This window comes from Oratosquilla oratoria, chromosome 13 (assembly GCF_046742065.1).
Source record: "Oratosquilla oratoria isolate Oo_2021 chromosome 13, ASM4674206v1, whole genome shotgun sequence".
NCBI classification, from domain to species: domain Eukaryota; kingdom Metazoa; phylum Arthropoda; class Malacostraca; order Stomatopoda; family Squillidae; genus Oratosquilla; species Oratosquilla oratoria.
In genome coordinates, this window is record NC_134789.1 from 58,112,532 (window position 1) to 58,130,031 (window position 17,500).

The window sequence follows — 17,500 nt, forward strand, 5'->3', positions numbered from 1 at the left end:
CAATATTTAAGCAAAGACATACCCCCCCCCACGAGAATTAGTGGGGGGGGTGGTTTATGTCCTGGTCTCAAACGTCCGCACAGCTGGTGGTTGGCGAGTGTGAGAGAATTAGACCGGGGTGAGGTCACGCAGGGTCGTCATATCAATATAAAAGCTGTTGACGGATTTTGATTCTTCTATTCTCAGTCCACTTATGAAGACCCTTGAGGTCGAGACGTCTGGTTCTGAATAAACTCACTACTCTAGCCTTAACTTTTCATTTTGCCACCTCACCTCCGTTCAGTGTACTAGTAGAGACGGAAATGATTCATGAGCTTCTTATTCTTGGAACTGTTATCCATTTTGGTACGATATCGGGGTTTAAGAGATCCATATCCATAAGAAAGTCTATAAATTGTATCACCATATTAAAAAAACTAAACAAGCAAAGTATGTAATTGGAACAACAAATGGAGTTAAAGCTTCTCCCTCCAAGCTAAATACAGACTAATTTCGTACTAACCTATGGTAACTCTTTGTGAAGTGTTGTTGTCGTCCTTATAGCAAGGTGTGATAGAGGTGAGTTAACTCTGTTTTAGAAAACCTGCAGACTGTATTGGTTTTAGTTTGAGATTCTTGGATCATAGCGCTCATATGTGCTTGAGTCAGTTATGGAAAATCAACCTTAAGGCCCCAGTCATGAGAGTTTGTTTTCACTTGCTATGTCAACAATTAATTCATGGTCATAGGTCTCCTTTGATGGTACGTTTACGTGAAAATTTGAATAAATTTTGGCATCTTAAGATAACTTAATTATTTTTCTATTTATCGTCATCATTATTATTATCACTTTTTTCTTGGCTTTGTATCTCTCTCTCTCTCTCTCTCTCTCTCTCTCTCTCTCTCTCTCTCTCTCTCTCGCGCGCGCGCGCGCACACACACACGCACACGCGCACACACACACAACCTCCCCCTCCTCTCCCGTCCACTCTCCTCCTCCTCTTCCACCACCTTCCCCACTTACTGTTTCCTTCTCTTCCATCTCCCTCCTCATTTCAGTCTCCTTTCTCCCCTCTTCCTCCTCCATTTCTCCCTATCTATCCCAATGCCCTTCAATCATTTCAATCCAGTCCTCTCCCCTTCCTTCCCTCCCCTCCCCTCCCCTCCCCTCCCCTCCCCTCCCTTTCCCTTCCTTCCCTTTCTCTTCCTTCCCTTTCCCATCCTTCCCCTGTTTTTTCCGTCTCCTCCTGTCCTTTCCTTCCCCTTCATTCCCCTCCCCATTCCCAGCCCCACCGTTCCCTCGTCTGAAGTACCATGATACCTTATCATTTGTCCATTGCTTTGCCCTCCTCCTTCTCCCCTCCTCCTCCTCCTCCTCCTCTTCCTCCTCCTCCTCTTCCTCCTCTTCCTCCTCCTCCTATTCCTCCTCTTCCTCCTCCTCCTCTTCCTCCTCCTCCTCCACCGTTCCCATTTTGGACTCGTTTCAATTCATAACGAAGGCGTCGGATTCTCTTCGCGGGTGTTGTTGTTCGATTCGAACATTTCGTTTGAGCGATGTGCCTTCCAGGTCGTCGCGTATGAACCTGAAGAGTCTTCAAGAAGTTTGTGACTTCTGGCTCCGTACGCAGAGACGTGGAAGCTTGAGACTTTGCTTTGTGGGAGCCAGGAAACGCATGTCAATAATTCCCCCGTTCAAGGCGGGATCAATGCTGTGTGTGTAGAAAGCATGGGTAGATATTGCAGATTATTTTTTTAATTATGAATGCGAACAGAGAGGCGTGCAGTTGTACAAACACACACACACACACACACACACACACACACACACACACACACACACACACACACACACACACACACACACACAAGCACGTACAAACACACAAACAGGCAGGTGTCCTGTATTTTTGTGAACTTATATTTTTGTGCGTGTTTATGTATGGAGCATTTGCCTTTCGTTTATGTACATATAAACTCGCGCTAGGCAATGTTTGTTTGTCTGTTCCATGACTAAATATATGTGTATGTAAGTTGGGATAAGAACCTCGCTGGCTGAGCGGGTTAGGGCGTCGTTACTTGGGGCGAAGGTCGAGGGGATGGCGGCTCGAATCCTGCCACCGGCGAAGTTGAACCAAAGGCATGGTTGATTAAATCCACGCTACAAAGCCCTCTGAGAGGGGCACCGTCCTAGCCTTCCGATAGAGGGAGTTTGTGACGTTAAGCCATTAAAAAAAATGTTGGGATAGGAGTTCGATATTGGAAAAACTCATAAGTGTCTCTCAAGCCTAAGAGGTTTATCCATGTTTGCGTGTGCACAAGAATTGGGATGCATGAGAAGGCCGGGGAAGACCAACCCCGCCTTCGTGACTTATGACGGAACACAAATAAAGACCCGCCGCTGCTGCCGCCGACGACAAGGGCAGAATCATGACTTTTTCCCTCGACCGGGGAAAAACAGAAATCAAGAGGAAACATGCGACAAGTTTACGACTGATGAGCCAGTCCGTCTCAAGATGAAGTAGGGGGGGGGGGGAGGAAGAAGAAGGAAAATAGTAGGAAGGGGTGCAGGAGTGGGTGAAGTATGGAGTGTATGAGGAGTGGGAGTAGGGGGGAGTAGGAGAAGAGACAGAAGTAGATGACATATATGATAATGAAAACTTTGAACATGGGCGTAATCGTAACATGTTAAAAGATGGTCACTATGACGGTGAAAGCGACACAAGTATTTAATGTGGTGATGATGCATACGGCCATTTGAATGTGATACGAAGTGTAGGTGACAATTATGGTGGTGTTGGTGGTAGCTTTAATGCTACTGCTAATTTAGTGCTGTCATCTTTACTGGAAAAGGATGAACAAAGCAAAATTATCCCCTGCGAGAGAAGAGTCTTCCCCGAGGCGATGTTAAGACACCATTCCATTCACTGTTGGACCCCGTTTTCTTTGACGATGGGAATCGTCCAGGATGAATTGTCCCCGAACTCTGTGGACGCATCTCCTCCAGGTCACCACGCTCACTACAAATCGAGAAACAGTTACGAGAGAACTGTGATTATGATTATTTTCCTGAAGTTGAGGAAATCATTGGGAATAATGGGGCAATAACCATTGACTGTGGAATGCATAATTTGAGTTTTCTTGTGTGTGCAAGAGAGAGGTTATTTGGTAACAGCCCGCGACTTCATAGTGTCCTGACTTCTTATGTCTGATCGTCTGGGATTGAAAAACTTAATAAACTAGAGCCCGTCGGATTCCGTGAGAAAAAGGCAAATATATTAAAAGGGGGACGGAGAGGGGGGGTCGCCGATTTAATGAAGCGGCCTTGCTGTGGATGTGCTGTCTCTTGCGGCCACTGCTTCTGACCCAGGGCAGTGGACAAGGTGCAGGGATGACCCGTCATCCAGGAGGTGCTAAGATAAGACCGAGGGTGGAGGGGTGAGGAGTGTATTCAGGGATGGAATGGGTGGGAATGATTTTATGCCTTTTTCTTTTTGGCTACCTCCCGTGTAAGGGGGAAAAAAGCCTTGGCATATGTATGTATGTAAAGGGATGTTCTAACTTGTTTCTTAAGTTTTATGCGTTTAGCCCCATAATCTCTAGTACGACTAAGTAAATTAATCATGATGGAGGGCTTCTAGATCAGAGGTTCCCAAACTTTTTCAGATCGTTACCCAGTTTACTATGCCACATTAAGCATGTTACCCCTTACACCAAATGTACTCAACATTGATATATATGGCTAAATTAAAACACTAGAGATATTTTCGTTTATTTATTGTGTTTGAACATTGTGCATCTCTAATGACTACTGCCAAAGATGTCAAGAACATCAGTGGGTTGGATGGAGTTGCATGCTTGAAGCTAATTGAGGAATTCTTGGCTTTTTGATTTTCAGAATTCTTTTTTTTTTTTTTTTGTCACCCCTCCATTACCCCCGAAAATGTAATATAACCCCAGGGGATAATTTACCCCTAGTTTGGGAATCACTGTCCTAGATGAATGAAAGCACTTGGAGACAGACAAAAGTAAATAGTTTCAGGTTGCAGAGGAGTTGCTGAACGGGATATTTTCAGTCTTTGAACTGTGGAATAAAAAAAAAAGAAAACAAAGAGATAAACGAATTTACACAACAGTGGCATGGGAAGTTAGGAAGTGTAACATTTTGTGAGCTGCTTCCATATTTTTTTTACGTTATTGGTTGGATTGGTCATTGGCCAACAGTGATATTCATTTCTGATTCTTCTCAGCCCAGCTCCATTTAAGATATTGTAAATTACCTATTGTTTTCTTTATTACAAACCTATGATTCATTATCATTAATATTCAATTACCTGATCCTGCTGAAAAACAAGCGTTCAGCCGGCGACATAGGACGACATTACGTCATCAGCAGCAACTCCCAGTTTCTGTTGTCATAGTAGGCTACCAGAGACGTATACATTGATAGACAAACGTAAAGAGACAAAGAAAAAAGCATAAACAAACGTAGATTGATAAAACGAGAAGAAAAGATAAGATAGAAACAGCAAGAAAATAAAAGATAATTTCTTTGGTGCCTTAGAAATCAAACTTAAAAGCACAATAAAAAATATAACCATTATAAGAACAAAAGAAAAATAAAAGATATTCGCTCAAAATAGCAAAAAGTGTCCTCTGTTATATGGAAATTGGTGGAAACTATAGTAGTTGATACAGACTTGAAATGCGATCTCCAGCGCAAAGTATTTAGGTTACAGACATAAACGACCATCCACAATTTAAACAAATGTGATAACTTGTGTAGGAGAGATAGTAGAAGCTTCTAGATTTGATTATCTCTGCTCTCAAAGAGCTTTTAATTCTCTCCCACCAGATAACAATAAAGGAAGCGTATTAAGCTGGTTTAGAAACGATTTAAGTAATCATAAAAAATTATTTGTTCTGAATGGTAGAACTTCTACTCGTAGTTTCGTAAGGTCATTTATGAGGATTTTTTATTCGTAATGTATATACATTAACCTTGATTTATTATTTCATATTTGTACTAAATTTATATTTCCACGTAACAGGAGACCTTGCTGGATATGGAAAAATTAGGTATAACATATAGTTATTCTGAAAAAATTCAGAACAACCTCATACAACAGTTTCACAGTAATTGATTAAATTCTATCTTGTTGTGAGGCGATATAGCAATTATAATGTTGAGCATGTTGATGAAAATAACAGAAAATCAATAATGGAAGTAACCATGATAATGATAACCTTTAAAGAGATTATGAAAAAGATAGATGATGTTAGTTTAAATGATGTCACTCGTGGCTGTATCTTTGGTTTTTCAGGAGTAATGCCGAAGGTTAACAATAAAATACATACATATACCAAAGGCTTTTTCCCCCATATAAGGGAGGTAGCCAAAAAATAAAGGCACAACAACCACTCTACCCATTCCATCCCTAATACACTCCACTCCCATCCACCCTCTTGCCTCCCTCTTATCTTGGCGCCTCCTGGATGTCGGGTCATCCCTGCATCTTGTCCACTGGCCTGGGTCAGAAGCAGTGTCGCAAGACACAGCACATCCACAGCAAGGCTGCATCATTAACCAAAATAAATATATCATGAATTTGTTTTCTCTAAGCGGAATAAAATGTCTGGAATCAGCCAGAACAAAATTAGTTAAGTGACCAAAATGCATTATGGGAGCTTAACGAGACTGTAAATAGGAATATTCTTCCCGATAACTGGGTTCTGTTCTACCACATTCTTTGATACCGGAGTGAGGTCGAATTTAAGTATTCACTAATGTCGAAGCTGTCGAGGAGAATGCATCTCCCGCTGGTTTGCAGTTTTATTGCAAATCAAGAGATGCTAACGAGAGCTGCGATTATGGTAATCATCTTGCAGTTAAGGGAATCAGTGTGAATTGTGTCATAATAAATGCCGGATTTGGGAGACATTTTGGAATTTGTTTACCAGACATCTGGTACGGCGGCCATGAAGTGGGGTATAATGAGGTGATTTGGTGGTAGGTCTCTTTGTCTTGTGTACTACAAGAGCCTACCTGTGGCTGACAACGTCATGTGAGATTTATGGACATGAAGAGTAGACGGGTTGCAGGGAATCAATGTGAATTCTGTCATAATAACTGCCGGGTTTGGGAGACATTTTGGAACTTGTGTACCAGACATCTGGTACGGTGGGCATGAGGTGATTTGGTGATTAGGTCTGTTTGTCTTGTGTACTTGAAAAGCCAACCTGTGGCTGACAACGTTATGTGAGCTTCATGGACATAAAGAGTAGACAGGTTGCTGGTGACGGTGTGGAATCGAACCTGAGCCTTTTATATATTGTGATGGGGTCACTGCCGGACAAGCCACGATGATACGTGTGTGTGTGTGTATGTATGTATGTATGTATGTATGTATGTCTGTATGTCTGTGTCTGTGTTTGTGCATCTGTGTGTATTTGTTTGTATTTGTGCGCATTTGTGTGTATCAGTGTGCGTCTGTGTGTACGTGTGTGTGTGTGTGTGTGTGTGTGTGTGTGTGTGTGTGTGTGTGTGTGTGTGTAAGTCAGGGTAAACGGCCAAACTGCCTGCTTTCCAGCTGTTGTTTAACTGAGTGTGTCTGTATGTGTCTGTACCAATATTAATGTGAGGCCCTCTTGTTAGCTCCTATCTTATAGTGATTTGATGGTCTCTCCCTCCCTCCCTCACTTCCTTCCTTCCTCACTTCCTCCCTTCCCTACCTTCCTCACTCCCTCCCTCCCTCCTTCCCTCCCTCCGCAGTGCATGTTGACGGTCCCCACGCTCGAGTTTTTGCAGCTGCAAATGGAATTGCTACTCAGTGGGCGCTGAGATAAAGGACCGTATTAATGACCCAATTTGCCGTTGTTTCGGCCATTGCAAAGAAAACGGGGTCAAAAGTGTTTTTTCTTTCTTTTCTCCCAGCACGTTGCGTCTTTTGTCCTGTTTTAGGACTTTCCTTCATTATAATAAAATTGCCTGGCTTTAGCTGGGATAGGACACAAATATAAAGTTGAGATTGGCTCAAATTGTTTGGTGCAGAGTTGAATAAAATCGCCTGGCGGCAGATAGAATAAAGGTTAAAGTCCTAGGACGAAAGGAAATAGGACCCTTAAGAGAGACTTTCTTTTTATCCTATTTGGAAAACAGTTTCCCTTCGGCGAATCCAAGTCCATATTTCAATTGTATCCAAACAAGTTTATCTCTTATTCATAGATATGTTTCGGCTGTTCCTGTTTATATAGTCGTAGAGCTTTGCGAGTATATGTTACAGGAAGAACACGTACCTAGGGATTACGCGTAATCCCTGAATGTTTCAGTGAATACGCGTAATCCCCGTTTCACTAACCTAACCTAACCTAACCTAACCTAACCTAACCTAACCTAACCTAACCTAACCTAACCTAACCTAACCTTAGGTTAGGTTAGGTTAGGTTAGTGAAACGGGGATTACGCGTATTCACTGAAACATTCAGGGATTACGCGTAATCCCTAGGTACGTGTTCTTACTGTAACATATATACATAATGTGAATCGTTTTGGGTCACAAATATAACCAAAACATTCTTGTTTCTTTCTTTTTATTATATTTTACCAATTCATTCATTCATTTGTCTATTTTCAATCACACGAATTAGATGTGAACCCCATTCTCCCATCTCTGAGCTATGGTCGATATCATCATATTACTGGGAAAAGGTTCTAATATAATGTACCACCAGATACTAATACACAAGCCTACAAAGATATGTTTTCGACATGTTCTTTATGAATATATACTGTATATACATTTTACATGTTTTTAAAAAATATATATTTTACAACTTTTGTACATATTGATACTTTATACACAAGCCTACAAATATATATTTTCGACTTGTTCTTTATGAATATGTACTGTATATACATTTTTACGTGTTTTTACATATTTTTATATATTTTACAACTGTTGTAAATATTTATCAATACTATAGGAAAGCATAAGTACATGTATGTATTTTCAGTTGTCTTTGTATGAGCATATGCAGAAAATATAATTTCATATGGTTTATATTAATTAGAAATGTTTAAAAAATAAGAAATCGAGAAAAAGCAAGTACATATATTTTTTTCTATATTCTGTTAGGTTAATTTCATAATTGGTAGCAATTAAAAAAAGTTTGAACTAATTTTGGAAAAGTTAGTTGGAATTTACTTGTTCTGCTTTCAAAACAAAATTGGCAAAACATGTAGGGATATGGTCAGAGTGTGGATTTGAACCCAAAAAAATATTCTAGTAAGCTGACGTACATGCATTGATCTAAAATCAGCTGTTTTGTTATTTGCCAGCGATTTAGATCCGTATCATGATCACAGCCTATTGCTGCTGGCTATCATATATTGAGTTTTGTGAGCACAAAACAAGAAAGCAATTGACCCCAAATAAAATGACACCTGATAAATTTTCTTGTGAAAAAATAAATCTACAATTTAATCAAGGTTCTTCCCTTCTGCTGAATGAAATGTTGTAACATAAGACAAAACCAAAGAAAAGTGTGCTATTAGAGAGAAGAAACTTGGAACTTCTGCGGTTATTGTAAAGAGTTAGAAATAGTTTTCAGCCGCTTAGTAAGCTACATGCAGAGGCCTCAGTCTTTTTTTTTTCAGTATTTTTCGTGAAAAAGAAAAAAAAAATCGTTTTTTTTTCGTCCCGGTCCGTCAACTTCCAACACGAAGGTTTCACTATGGCGGTATTCTTATCTCCTACCAGCTTATCAAAGTGTTTTGATATAACGTTCCTCTTTCTCTCTCTCCCTCTCTCCCCCTCTCTCTCCCTCTCTCTCTCTCTCCCTCTCTCCCCCTCTCTCTCCCTCTCTCTCCCTCTCTATCTAACCCCCCTCTCTCTCTCTCTCTCTCTCTCTCTCTCTCTCTCTCTCTCTCTCTCTCTCTCTCTCTCTCTCTCTCTCTCTCTCTCTCTCTCTGTGTGTGTGTGTGTGTGTGTGTGTGTGTGTGTGTGTGTGTGTGTGTGTGTGTGTGTGTGTGTGTGTGTGTGTGTGTGTGTGTGTGTGTGTGTGCTGTGTGTGTGTTGTGTGTGTTATGTGCGTGCGTTTGTGTGTGTGTATGTTGTGTGCGTGCGTGTGCATGTGTGTTGTGTGTGTGCGTGTGTAATGCGTATGTGTGCTGTGTGTGTGTTGTGTCTGTATGTGTTACGTATGTGTTTGCGTTGTCCGTGTGTGTATACATGCGCGTGTCCACGTGTGTTGTATTTTAATTCTAAATAGGGACACATACTACGCACATGAATGAAGTTGCTTGACACGACCCAGCTCACGATGAGTCACAGTGGGAAGAGTATCACGCATAAAAGTAAAGGAACAAACGAGTCCTTGGCACTTAGAGAGTCTGAGAGCCTCTAGCGAGAGAGAAGGCAACAAGAGCGGTGGGCAGCCGGATACTTATTGAACCGTAATGGGGCTGGATATCGACTGAAAGAGAGAAAGAGAGGAGATGAGAGAGAGAAAGAGAGAGAGAGAGAGAGAGAGAGAGAGAGAGAGAGAGAGAGAGAGAGAGAGAGGGAGGGAGGGAGGGAGGGAGGGAGGGAGGGAGGGAGGGAGGGAGGGAGGGAGGTGTGCAAGGGTCTGCGCCATATCCCTTAGGTGTTTGTGTAGGAGACTCTTAAAAGTTCGAAGAGTAATGGACGGAAAGTTTGGTGTGATTTTACTTTGTCCCTCTCCTAGCGCTGACTCGCTTTGCTGAGGCTATTTGGAGAGTAAGTTAAGCAAATTGAAGGAAATGTACAAAATAACGCTTCTTCCACTATCTCTCGTTCTTGGCATATCTGTCCGAGTACCCATTTCCAAAGAACGTGCTCATAACACTTACACTTTGCTTGGTCTCCTCAAGGTAAATGAAAATAGCCTTGGGAAGAATCATGAGTGGTCCCACTGATAACAGCAAGAGTGTTCTCCTTTTTTAAGTTCTGAAACTCAAAATTTTCTTTTTCTTTTCTTTACAGACTTCAAGATGCTGCCAAACTGTCGTCATGGGCTCTCGTCTCCTCTCCCAGCCTCCTCGCCCACCACCGTCTTCGTCGTCCTCCTCTTCGCTCTCCTCCTTGCACCAGGGAGGAGTGACGCCATAAGAGGCGTTGACGAAGGCTCCAGTTTAGTGTTCCAAGAACAAGGCATCCCCTCGGGCAACGCCCCTAAAGAGGACCTTAAAGACTTTTCCTCCGCCACGCCCTCCTCTTCGTCTCAGTTGTCACCCTCCTTCTCAACATCCTCTTCCTCTACCTCTTCCTTTTCTTCTTCTCCCTTGTCCTTGCCCTCCTCCTTTTCTGCATCCTATCCTCCCTCCCCTCCCTCCTCCTTCTCCTCCTCCTCCTCCTCATCTACCTCCTCATCGTCTCCTACTTCTTATGTTTCGGTGCCAACATTGACAGACTCCCCAGAGGCGCCGGAGACTTTCTCCTTTTTCCAGACTTCCTCCTCGACCGATTCTTTGGAGGAGCTCCCAGCCACTTACTCCTTCTCGACCTTGACTTCGCCCTTCTTCACCGCCTTCGCTTCCTCAGCCTCTTATTCTTCGTCTTCTTCTCTCTTACCCTCGACTCGTGCCTTCACCTTCTCGCCCGTAACCACATCCACTTCCTTCTCTTCCTCGGATTCAGCTCCCTCCACCTCCTCCTCCTCTTCAGACACAACCACATCCAACGACTTCCCAACCTCTACAAGATCCACCACAACCACCTCCACTTCCACTTCCACTACCTCAACGTCGACTACAACTTCAGCCTCAACCTCGACTTCGACCTCGACCTCGACCACCCAAGCGACGTCGACCTCCAAGTCTACTTCGGCCTTGCCCTTAACCCCAGACCCTCTGCCACCTTACCACGGACTTCTGGAAAGTATGAGTCTGACTTCGGGTGATCTCTTCGGCAAAGGGTCTCATGGGAGCGGGAGAGGAGATTCCTCCGGTTTGGATAGCCTCAGCCTCGAGAAGACCGGGAGACCACCGTTTGTACTTCAAGACCCGTGAGTACTTTTGCTTTTCCTTTTTTTTACTTCTCTCAATTTGCTAAGGAGGAGGGTCGAAAGATATCTCGTGAGAGATAGAGACAGATACACAAACAGACAGAAGAACTGGTATAGACATACATACAGACAGAGAAAGAAAGAGACAGACAGAGACAGAGACACAGACAGACAGAGACAGAGACAGGGAGAGGGGGATAGGTAGGGGGAGTGGGGTAGGGAAAGGGGAGGGGTAGAGGGAGAGGGGTAAGGGGAGAGGGGGAGGGGTAGGGGTAGGGGGAGAGGGGGAGGGGTATGGGAGAGGGGGAGGGGTATGGGAGAGGGGGAGGGGTATGGGAGAGGGAGGGGTAGGAGGAGAGGGGGAGGGGTAGAGGAGGTTGGTGATGGGGAGAGGGGTAGGGGTAGGGGAGAGGGAGGGGTAGGAGGAGAGGGGGAGGGGTAGGAGGAGAGGGGAGAGGGAAAAGGGGAGAAGGGGAGGTCTTTCTGTCCCCACTTGTGCTCATTCTCTTTTTACGCCTGTGTGTGTATGTTTGGATAGTGGGAAGACGTTCAGTCCAATGTAGCACGTGCCCAACCTAATGTAGAAGACCAGCCCATGTGAATTTGTTACATTTAGTCTGGTCCAACGCTGGGGCTGTGGTCGCGATATAGTGTTCACATTTTCTCGCAGTGTTTCTGACTGCTAAGAAGATTCTTCTTCCAAGTTTTAATGGCTCATCATGAGGTTTCTTAAGTAGATGATAGCCTTATCACAACTTTGTCGAAAATCATTAGTTATGAGAGCTCTGGCATAGTGGGAGTAAAAGAGGATTATAATTTTTTTTTTTTAAGTATACAGACAGGCTCACACACACACAAGCACGCACTATTACAATATACTTAAGTATATAATGTATATGCATATTAGTTATACATTAAATGTCCAGAGATTGCAATTCATTATTGTTTAGTCGTGCACAGTTTGTAAATCTAAATAGATAAGAATTGCGGATGTAAGATTTCATATTGTGATTATTACATGATCCTGAAAAGTACTCGTAATATATATGTTTTATCAAGTAACCACTGTTTAGATAAAACGAGATATGAAGTCGGGACACCACGAGCATAGCACCCCTTCCCGTAAAATACAACTAGGTAAATACAACTAGGTAAATACACACACAAAACACAAAAATCACAGTTACGTTCCCCGGAATCTTATGCCCTTGCCTCAAGGGCATAAGATTCCGGGGAACGTAACTGTGATTTTTGTGTTTTGTGTGTGTATTTACCTAGTTGTATTTACCTAGTTGTATTTTACGGGAAGGGGTGCTATGCTCGTGGTGTCCCGACTTCATATCTCGTTTTATCTAAACTGTTTTTAAATTCGTGTATCGTTTATGCACACACCACATTTTCATCTAACTTGTTGTAAGCTGTTCCTTTTCAGGTCTCTTCTATAATTGTTTTTCGTGATTTTCTTTCCGTGTCCTGTTGTATTTCTACTATCCCATGTTATTAGATCCTCTCTATCAATAATATTGTGTGTGTGTGTGTGTGTGTGTGTGTGTGTGTGTGTGTGTGTGTGTGTGTGTGTGTGTGTGTGTGTGTGTGTATGTGTGATTCACCATTGTCTTGGATCACGTGTTGGACTCGTGATCGACAGCTATTTCCCTCCCGGAAGAAAGCTCAGAACTCATATATGGCCAATCTATGGGTAATGCTGTGACCTTACAAGTACACACACACGCACACACACACACACAACTCCTCGCCCACGAGAGTTGGAGTAACGACTCACAGCGCAGCGATACTGAAATTATTTCACCCCTGGGCGGGATTCGAACCTGGACCACCGTAGTGCGTACGATTGTGTGTGTGTGTGCATGCCTGCGCAATACGTACTATTTGGTACTTTGATGTATATTTTAACCAAGCTAACATGGCTAGATCTGTTCCGCTTTCTCTACCAATAAAGTATAATAGTTAGCTGATGAAAAACGATCTCGGGTAGCACAGTCTCTTGATCGTAGCTCCTGTCTGCAGGACCCTGAGAATGGGGTCGGGGGGGGGGGTGCTGGGAAGGACTGGAAGGCTGGAAAGGACTTGGAGGCTGGAGAGGACTTGGAGGCTGGAAGGGTCTGCGAGGTAAGGGGTGGATTAGTTGGAAGGAGGGGAACCTGCAGTGAATACTGTGGTTGCAAGCGTTCACTCCGCCCTTAATTGACTGTCACGTCTTCTACGTACCCAGTCGACCTCACCATAAGGTCTTTGCCTACGGCGGTAGTGGCGTTGGCGATGGAGTTGGGGTGAGCTTTTGGGAGGCTTAGGGCCTAGAGATTCTTGATAGTAGACGACTTAGGATTCCTCAACAGACAAGGGAAAGTAGGTATAATTGAATAGGGAGAGGTAAACTTTAGGGCGTTTGTGGAGTTGTATATGGTGAAGGGGTGAAGATCAAGGACTGGGTAGAGTCACGTAAAAGGTGTCTGGAAAGGAAGAGGTGAATGTGAGTGTCGAAATGGGTTATTAAAGGAATGTGTGTAATGTAATGTAGTTCAGTTCGAAGCTTTAAGATTCGTTTAGAGGAATATCTAAGCAAGATGCTGTAATGACTGCCATTTATTCTATACTGTTTATCATATGTCTGTTTATTATTGTTTGATTTTCATTTATTATTATGTATGTCAGTTTATGATTATTTACTATTTACCTGGTTGTTTATTATTTAACTAATGCATATATTTATTTTATTAATATATACATGATTATAATTTTTATTTATCTATTCAATTTTTTTTATTTATCATTATATTTTTTTCGCATCCGACCTAGTTATGGACCAAAAGGTCTCCTGTCGGCTCGGCATGCTCCGCCTTTGTAATCCTTTGTAATAAACAGTGGGTTAATGTTAAGGACTGTGTCAAGGACAAGAACAAAAGTGTGGGACTACAGAAGTTGTTAAAAAAAATGGAACAAGAAGGAAGGATAGAAACAGACAGACAGGGAGGAGACCTAAGTTCGGGTGGATGAAAGGGGTAAAATCAGTTAAGTGTCAGGGTTATAGAAGTGGGGGGGGGGGTTCCAGATAAGGAAAAGGTAATAAAACATGATAGTGTCTGGAAAGGGGAGGAGTCCGTGGAAGTGGGCGTGGTCACGGAAAGAGAGGGCGGAGTCAAAATGGGGCAGTTTAATCAGACAAGTCGACGTCAGAGGAACTCCGGGTTATTGTATGAAACCGAGCAAATGGGGTTCAAACTGTGCTCGTAGTGGACAACCACGCAATTGGTCCAATCCTGTGCACTTTTAGTTTCTTTTGTTATCAAGGAGAAATAGTACTGTGGCGCATTAACTAGTAATGAAAATTGAAATTAATGTAATTGTTTCCATGGAAACTGATTAACTTTGATATACGTGTGTGTGGATGTGTATGGGTATGGATAGCTGTGTGTGTGTGTGTGTGTGTGTGTGTGTGTGTGTGTGTGTGTGTGTGCATGTGTATGTGTATGTGCATGTGTATGTGTATATGTATGTGTATGCGAATGCATGTGCATTTGTATGTATGCATGTATGTATAAGTATGTGTGTGCGTGCGTGTGTGTGTGTGTGTGTGTGTGTGTGTGTGTGTGTGTGTGTGTGTGCGTGCGTGTATGTGTGTGTGTGTGTGAGAGAGAGAGAGAGTGTATATAAGTGTTTGTTTTCGATTTTTTTTTTACATTTATTTATGCAATGTGTTGTATTTCAATGATTAAACAAATTCACTTAGATGCTTGAGAGAAATCAGAAAGACGGGAAATAAAATGAAACTAATTAAAATCCAAGAACCAGGAGTGGTTTGGTCAATAAAGTGTTTGGGGGAGGAAGGTGTATGTAGCATTCAAGAATAAAGAAAAAGAAGAAAATAAACAAGTGAGGAAGAAGTACAAATGGAATAACTGTTTTAGACTTTATAAAACACAGGTTGGCGGGTGCATGACTGTTCGATAGCCATGACAACCACCCTTTAAAAAAAAATAAAAAAAAATAAGAATCTAATCTGTCGCCATTAGCTATGCGGCACGTCATTCTGTAATTTTTTTTTTTTTTTTTTTTTTTTTTTTTTTTTTTAAGTCGTGACATATTTCATGGATGTAGTCCTTGTTAAAGGCAGATGATGATATGCAGTTGAAGAGTAGAGTTCTGATATAAAAAATACCCAATTCGATCTGTCTATAGAGGTTCTTTTGATTGACGCTCTTCAGGCTTGAAGGAGGAAGTAGAAGAGGAGGAGGAGGAAGAGGAAGATGAGGAGGAAGGAGAGGAGGAGAAGGTAAAAGAGGAGGAGAAGGAGGTTGAAGAGGAAGAGCAGGAGGAAGATGAAGAAGAGGAGGAGGAAAAGGTAGAAGAGGAGGAGGAGGTAGAAAACGAGGAGGAAGAGGAGGAGGAAGAAGAAGAAGAGGAAGAAGAGGTAGAAGTGGGGGAAGTGGAGGAGTAGGGACAAGGAAGTAGAATAAAATCCATTGACAACAACCAAGTTAAGTAGAACAGTACCACCGGGAAAGGAAGGGAATTAATGTATTGATTAATCACTGCAACTATTTGTATGTCTACTTGTTTCAATTTTAATATTTTATTTTTATTTAATTTTACTTAATTAAATTTCTTTATTTTGTACGGTTGTGCATTTACACTTTAATTTTATTCTATTTGATTAATCTGATTATATAATCGTTTACTTAAGTTTATTTTACGTTATTTTACAATGTATAATTATTATTCATCTGTTTGTCTAGTTCCCTATTTATGTATTTATTATTTCCTTTATTAGTTACCTTTTATTTTATTTTTATTTTTATCCTATTATTATATTTTATTTGCTTTATTTGTTTATTCATTCGTTTATATTTCACTTTCTTTGTTCATGTACTTGTTTATTATTTATCTAGTTATTTATGTTTTAGTTTATGCAAGTCTGAAGTTCCAAGTAGATAAATCGTGAGAAGAATTAAGATTCTAAGGTCTAATAGTCATTCGGGGCTTCACGGTAACTAAGGCTACACAAAACAAACCTTTCGAAAAACAAGCCTTTTAAAAACAAGCCATACAATCCCGGGTCGAGTCTGTATCGGGGCTTCGCGACGAGCCTAGAGAGGGGAAAATTGAGGGGAACTGAGCTAAGGGGAAAAGAGGGGAAGGGTGAGGAGAGAGGAGAGGAGGTGAGGAGTATGAGGGAGGAGAGGAGGAGGGAGGAGAGGAGGAGGGAGGAGAGGAGGAGGGAGGAGAGGAGGAGGGAGGAGAGAAGGAGGGAGGAGGAATGGAGGGGGAGTGGAGAGGTAGTAGAGGGAGGTGGGAGTTCAGAGACAGTAGGGTTTGATGAAGAGGAGGAGGAGGGAAGAGGAATGGAGTAGGAGTGGAGAGGTAGGAGAGGGAGGTGGGAGTTCAGAAGCAGTAGGGTTTGATGGAGAGGAGGAGGAGGGAGGAGGAATAGAGTGGGAGTGGAGAGGTAGTAGAGGGAGGTGGGAGTTCAGAGACAGTAGGGGTTGATGGAGAGGAGGAGGAGGGAGGAGGAATGGAGGGGGAGTGGAGAGGTAGTAGAGGGAGGTGGGAGTTCAGAGACAGTAGGGTTTGGTGGAGAGATAGGAATGGAGGTAGAGTGTAAAGATAAGAGGGAGATGTGGGAGGGGGCAGGTTTGAAATACAAGAGGAAGGAAATATGGAGGAAAAGATAATTCGAGAGGGAAAGAGACAGAAAGAGAGAAAAAGAGGTAGGAAAGAGAATAAGAAAGAGTGAATGGATAGGACAGAGAGGGAGAGTGGAGGGAGAGGAGAGAGTGGTAAAGAAGGACGAAAAGAGTGAAGGTTCTAAAAAGAGAGTTGGACGACTCAAAGGTAGGCTCTCTAGGTTTGTGAGAGAGAAATGAGCACAGTGGGTAGTGAAGAAGGGCAATGTTGGGATTACAAGAACACAGGGTAAGGAGAGAGGCAGGAATATCAAAATTTAAGTAGGAGACGGGGCAGGAAAATAAACGAGAGGAAAGTAAGAGTAGGTTATAACCACAAGTGTGGCAAAAAAGAAGAGGGTTAGGAGGGGGAAGAGTAGAAGAAAGAAGAGGAGAGGAGGAAAAGAGGGGGAGTAAGAGGAGGAGGAGGAAAGTGAAGATGAAGAATAGGAGGAAAAACAGGATTAAAATGAAGGGGGAATGGTTGAGGGAGAAGAGGCGGGGAAGAGGAAGTGGAGGACAAAACAAGGAGGAGGAAGAGGAAGAAAAAGAAGAGGAAGAGAAAGAGGAGGAAGAAAATAAGAGGAAGAGAAAGAGTAGGAAGAGAAAGAAAAGGAAGAGTAGGGAGAGAAAGAGGGGAAAGGGAAAGATAGGGAACAAGAAGAGGGGGAATAGAAAGAGATGGAGGAGGTAGAAGAGGAGGAGGATGTGGAAGAGGAGGAGGATGTATAAGAGGAGGAGGAGATAGAAGAGGAAGAAGAGGAGTAGGAGGAGGTAGAAGAGGAGGAAGAAGAAGAGAAGGAGCAGGAAGAAGAAGA

At 42.6% G+C, this 17,500-nt stretch overlaps 1 protein-coding gene across 1 annotated transcript in view; it reads left to right on the forward strand.

Moving 5' to 3' along the window:
• LOC143032250 (uncharacterized) overlaps positions 1–11,005 on the forward strand; it is a 280,098-nt gene extending 269,093 nt beyond the window's left edge. Inside the window, exon 2 of the mRNA XM_076196722.1 lies at positions 9,981–11,005. Coding sequence (XP_076052837.1) covers positions 9,989–11,005 — 1,017 coding nt within the window. The 5' untranslated portion in view covers positions 9,981–9,988. The remainder of the gene's footprint in view (positions 1–9,980) is intronic.
• The last annotated feature ends 6,495 nt before the right edge of the window (positions 11,006–17,500 follow it).